The sequence below is a fragment of the Sinocyclocheilus anshuiensis genome, unplaced genomic scaffold, assembly GCF_001515605.1.
Source record: "Sinocyclocheilus anshuiensis isolate Anshui unplaced genomic scaffold, SAMN03320099.WGS_v1.1 scaffold3077, whole genome shotgun sequence".
In the NCBI taxonomy this organism is placed as follows: Eukaryota; Metazoa; Chordata; class Actinopteri; order Cypriniformes; family Cyprinidae; genus Sinocyclocheilus; species Sinocyclocheilus anshuiensis.
The window spans coordinates 521,751-528,320 of NW_015554865.1; the positions used below are offsets into that span (position 1 = coordinate 521,751).

Sequence of the window (6,570 nt, forward strand, 5' to 3'; positions counted from 1 at the left end):
ATTGTACTTGCAGGTAATAATATTAATAACATAAAAGGCCACTTAAGTGCATTTAAAGAGAATACACTCTTCTTAACTCACTTAAGTACTCATTGTTTTAAAGACACTTTTTTAATGTGTTGTCTAACATACTAAAACACATGTAAAGTACTTGATAATAATTTTAACTGTGGTGTGTTATTTGTAATGTTACATTTAAAGTTAATATGTTTTATATGTACTACAACTGCAACTTCACATGTAATTATACATACATTTAAATACATGACATACAAGTTTCAATCGAAATAACTTTAATGTATGCTTTAGCCTATCATAAATGCTTGTCAGTATTAAGCAGTGCACTTTCACCATATTTCAAAGACAGTAGAAATAATCATTAAATTAGATTAAAAGATGTACTTAAGTGGGTCAAAAAGCACTCTAATGTTCAGATTCGTGCATTTCATATATATTTAACCATATTACATTTTCATTAAGTTGTAAGGTACATGCAATCAGTTCACACTAAAGAGTTTTCTTTTAAAATCTATTATTTTCATAATAAGTTCCCTTTAAAAAAAAAGTCTGTGTACTTCTTTTTCACATGGGACTGTATCGCACATCATTTAACAGCTGGTGCATGCTAAAAACTACACTCGTGTGTGTTTTTCTGTGTGTTAGGTGGGGTTGTGTCTCTTTGTGATCTGGGTGTGTTGGGTCAGTTCTCAGTGTGACCGCTGAGCATGCTGGGACATAACTTCACATCCACTCTGTCCATATGGCTCTTTCTTTGGCTCTTCTTCATCTAACATTCTCTTTCTTTCCATTCTCTGTCTTAGACTCCCTTCTCCAGAAAACTCATCGTTTATTCCCTGTTGTTCTGTGTTTACTTGCATAGTTGACACTTTCTCTCCTCGTCTTTCTCTCATCGGGAGATCGTGGCTGATCTCTGTTTTTCAGGTTAAAGTGCAGTTCTTCTTTAATAACACCCAAACCTCTTATGGACTGAGATGAGGAGGTGTTTTACACTTTATCCTTGTGACATTTATTAGTTATGAAGAAAAAGTAAATAAAACATAACTACCTCAGTTGTTTTGTCATGATGTCCTGCTGTTTGAAATGTTCCATCTAAAACTGAAACATTTTATATATATTTTTTTAGAACATTTACAATTATTGTGCATGCATATTTTATGAGCTCATATTAACTGAGAGACTAAAAACCTCTAAAGAGTTGTACCCACATGTCCCTCATTATTGTTTCATACAAAATGATTTATATGCTTGTTCTATTTTGTATCAGTTTTGTTTTATATGTCAGGTTAATTAGTTCATGTGCATTGCATTTTGTAAGTGTCAACCTCTATGTTCTATCTTCGATTATATAACACTGTACACTGTCTAAGGCCAGTTTTGATTACATTTAATCCATCATGGACCTTCTATTCTATAACCTGTATTATACTACGATGGTTATCAGTATATTTTATGGTGCAAAGCAGATTTAGGGTATGGTTTTATTTTGCAGCATACTGTATGTTGCATGTGTATAATGATATGGTGATAACAATATAGTAATGATATTATTAATAATACTTTAGTAATAGCAGTAAATTATGCATAATGTCATGCAACAAACCCTAAACCAAACCATTAATAAATTATGAATATTATAATATGTTAATTAATAGTACTCACTATTTATTTGTATAATTACTCTTTAACAAGGACACATTCAAATAAAGTGTAACTAATTTTAGTAGTTCTGATAGGTTGATATTTTATCATTTTAACTTTTTTTTTAATCAGTTACAGGACCTAAGATATAGAATGTACCTTCACTCCATTTCACTTTAAGAAGTGATTTCTACCTGATTAAACTGGTAAAAATGAATGCAATTCGGCAGATTTAACAATATTAAATACTATTTTTGGCTTGCATAAAATCAGTTAAATTAGATGTTACCACTTTTAGGTGACCTTTTTTTTCAGTGTTGAACTTATTGCCTTTACAGATCATCTCCTACTTTCACCTAATATTAGTTACATACATGTATGTAGAGATGATGGACTGAACGCTTGTCTGTAGATGTGTGAGAATGGAAGTGTTATTGAGGTGTGGTCGACTCAGTTTATGTTGGACTGTGTGCTACAAAGCGCTCAGATGATGCTGAATGGAGATGCTCGTGACCTTATATTGAAAACTACAGAGGTTTCACTGCAAAAGGAAATGTAACAATGTAACAATGAGATTGTTCCTGGCTTCCTCAGACATGAAAGGACGGGGCAAGAGCCACAGCTATTCTGAGCCTTAAAAGCCCCATTGCTTTCTTTATTTTAAGGAATGTTTATTTATGAAAAGAGCATTTGGAGTATTTTTGGAGTCCATGAAAGGTTTTCAAGATGATGCTGGTTTGGTCCGTGAATTCACACAGAGAGCGGGCTGGGTTTGTTAGACAGCTGCCATCAGCGAGCGCTTGTACGTGTGTCTGTGTGTATAAACCCGCGCACAATAGCTGTCCCGTTATAGTCATGTGTTATGGGCAGAAAGACCCCGGGGAAGAAACAGAGCTTCCTCCGATTACACGCTCGGCACATCCGACACTTTCATCTCTGCAAACAGGACAGCGTATTACAGGTGACAGACATGAACACACGGTAAATCAGGGCAGTAAATCAGGGCATGGAATCAGTGCTAATCAATGCATTAATACTGAAAAACTGAATTTAGAAAACATGATCTCATTAGTAGGTATTCTTGGGTATTAGAAATTGTGCACAGCATATCCATTTATACACTAGTTGAACCAATAAAGTTGTGAAATGTACAAGGGTAAGGGTTTTAACTGTCAATATGTTGATATTGTATAGTGCACTTGAAATACTATACTAATTTGCTTTAGCATTTATAAGAGGTTGTTAAACAGTATTTACAGGAGAATATCTTGGGGAGAGACTGACAAATGATGTTGTAATACAAAACATTAAACACCTTTCTCTTTGTTATAAATTATAGAGGTATAAACTTATACAAAATAAACAATAATTTAATTATATTTGTGTTCAAATACTTCTGAATGCATTTTTTTTATAATAATAATGCATGACATTGATAATAATCAGAAATGTTTATTGAGGTTAGAATGATTTCTGAAGGATCATGTGACACTGAAGACTACAGTAATGATGCTGAAAATACAGCTTTTAACATATATAGTCACATAGAAAACAGCTATTTTAAATTGTAATAATATGTCACAATATTACTGTTTTTACTGCATTTTTGCACGTGTAAATGTAATTAGCGTACAGTACATATATTAAATTGACATGCATTTAATATAGGAAATATATGTAATACATGTCATATATTGTCATGTAAAGTAAAAACATATATGAAACCTATTAGAAACTGGAACATTTGTTTATGTATGTGGAAACATTCAGATGTATTTGTATTTATGTTGCTTTAATAAAGTTACATAAGCAAGATGTATAATACTCATAACATAACTGGCATAATGACAACTTCCCAAAAGAGTTGTGGTCTTGTTTCAGAGAGTGCTCAAATGCTGTCATAAAAGTATTAGGAATTTCAAAAACTTTTTTTTTTTTTATTTGAATACATATGTTCACTGTCCTCGTTGAGGCCTAGAAACACAAACCACAAGTCTGACCAAGTTCTAGTAAGCAAACGACTAAAAGACAGAAGAAAAGAAAATACATTTATGGCAGAAAACATGGAGGCGATACAGACGTGAGGAATGAGGAACCGACAGAAAGAGTCTTGTCAGAAACAAAAATGCTTTCACTAAAACGCTGATATGAGAAGGTCTCCTGTAAGGAGAAATGTACTCCAACATTTCACATTTGTCTTCTCGCCGTGTCGTCTTGGCTTCTGACAGGGTTTGGCCTCCTTCCCGGAGAAGGCAAGCGAGGGGAGCAGATCTGCCAGAACTCGACCTCCACAGCCTCCCTGTCTTTAAAGCCCTCATTGCCTTTCTGCTGCCACAGAAACGGTTACATAATTGTAAAGAACCAGAGCAATTTGTTTGTTTTAGCTTCTCAAAGCGTCCCACTTCTCTCAGCTGCTTTCAATTGCAGGATGTGTTTCCCAGCGGACAGGGTTCGACCGAGAGCCAGCGCTTCATACACAAACCGATGGAGAGTTTAATAAAGAAATTCCACATAAGTCAGGCTTTATTCAGCATTATTCAAACCGCTGCGTGGAGCCAAGGCAGAAAATCCTCAAGAAAAGGATTAAAAGAGTCTCCAAAAATCCAGATGTTCTGAGACAAACTAGCCAACTTATCTCTTGAAAAATTGTTTTTTTTTTTTGGAATTGTCTTTTATAATTATATATAATCATTTATAATTTATTAAATATAGATGTAGAAAACATTGAGACTTTTCTAGTAAGACTTTACAATAAGGTTCCATTTGTTAAGAGTTAACTACATTAAATATATATATAATACATAAGTATTGCTTTTTATTTCTCCTCTTTCCTGTTACTTGTTTCGCTTCTGTTTCAGTTTTTATAACCATTTCTTACTATGTGTAATTAAGTTGTTGTTTTTTAGCATGTAAGTTTGGCAGTGTTATTTTTTAGGATTACTGATAAACTACTGTCATTTGATTTGTATTTTGTTAAGAGTTAACTACATTAAATATATGTATAATACATAAGTATTGCTTTTTATTTCTCCTCTTTCCTATTACTTGTTTCGCTTCTGTTTCAGTTTTTATAAGTACGTTGTTGTTTTTTAGCGTGTGTGTTTGGCAGTGTTATTTTTTAGGATCACTGATAAACTACAGTCATTTGATTTGTATTATTTGTATTTGTTATTTATTTAAATTTTAGTTACATTATGTCTGAATTTATTATGTCTGTATAGGTCTTTTATTAAGTTTTTAGTTTTATTTAAAGTTATTTGAGTTATTTGAATACTTCAACAAACTAAATGGAAATGAAATAATATATATATTGAATTTATAAATGTGTATGTACATATACAGTACATAAGTATGTGTGTGTGGTTGTACATACACATATAATGTAGTTTTTTTTTTGGTGTTTGGCTTAGTGTTATGTTAGAATCATTATTATACTCTTATACCTTTTGTTCTTTACTATTTATTTAATCTCTTTATTTTTAAAATGTGTATAGGTAGTATTTATAAAGTTTTAGCTTTTAGATTTGGATCTGTTTTTAGTTGTTTTAATACTACAATTGATTGCTTCTGTTGTCCTCGCTTGTAAGTCGCTTTGGATAAAAGCGTCTAATAAATTACTAAATAAAATAAATAAATAAATAAACTACAATAGTGAACTAAAAGCAAACAAATATATAAACACATTTTAAAAAATGCAGTCTTAGTTAATCTTAATTTTACCATGTATCAATGCATTATTAAAATCAAAAGTTGTATCTGTTAATATTATTTAATGGACCTGCGCTAACATGGACTAACAGTGAGCAGTTGTATTTGCATTATGTAATGTTAATAAAGATTAATTTATTTAGACTTTATTGCTACAAGTTTTCTTCTTCTTCTTCTTCTTCTTATGTTTTTTTCGCTTAATTCTAATGCAAATTAACGCTTTCTGTAAAAAAGATGACATTTTTTGCAATTTCATTCATGCAAGCATTAAATTGATTGTTTTATATTGTGTATGTGCCCTACTGAAAAATAAATATACTGTATTTGAAATACATTTATTTCATGCTAAGTATGCTACAAATACATTTTCATATTTATGTACTTAATAAAATGTCCTGCAATTGTACTTTTCGTATACTAAACTGGTATACTTAGAGACTGATGAATTGGAACAACTCATTTTGTACTTAATGCACTTTAATTGTGTGGAAGTAGTGCTGAAGTACAATTAAAGATATACTTAGGATATTTTATTGTGCTAAAGTGGAACTATTGCAAGTATACTTCAAGTCCGATATTATACTAAGATCATTCAATCCTCATCAAAAGTGACATTAAAACACATTTTAGACATCATATTAAGAAAAGTGCATTGTGCACAAGTAGTATGCCAAGTTTAATTCTAATTTTTATTTCAGTAAGTCAGTAAGTGAGTTATCTGTCAGTAAATATGTTAATAGATTTTAAATATATTGCTTTTTCAATAGGGTGTATATATTGCAATTGTATCAGTGATCTTGTTCTGGACAGGCTGGCATCAGTGCTGCCTACTGAAAAACTTGTTTCAGATTAACATTGGCATCTAATATTTTAAAAACAGCATTAGTAACATTAAGAGTAATACCCTAGCAACTATCCAGAATATCAATCTGTGATCTTTTTTGTTTTGTTTTGTTTTTCTGAAAGACTGTATGGCTTTCAAAACCTTAAAACTTCAAGTTTTTTTTTTTTTTTTTTTTTGGTGCTTGGCGAGTGTTAATTTTAGGCCCTGCATTTTAGGCAATAACATGCAAGAAAAAATAAAGGTCAAGTCTTGTCTGAATTCTTAACGTAACATTTTAAGTCAGTGTCTTCCTCTAAACCCTAAAGCCGGCTCTCTCAGCACGCTCATAGTGATCGCTCAGTTAAGCATTGATGTTGATG

The 6,570-nt window shown here is 31.7% G+C and overlaps 1 protein-coding gene across 1 annotated transcript in view; it reads right to left on the reverse strand.

Moving 5' to 3' along the window:
- The window catches only part of LOC107671549 (kalirin-like), a 5,918-nt gene extending 4,681 nt beyond the window's left edge, over positions 1 to 1,237 (reverse strand). The window contains exon 1 of the mRNA XM_016464465.1: positions 1,223 to 1,237. Within this exon, the coding sequence (XP_016319951.1) occupies positions 1,223 to 1,237 (15 nt within the window). The remainder of the gene's footprint in view (positions 1 to 1,222) is intronic.
- Positions 1,238 to 6,570: the final 5,333 nt, after the last annotated feature.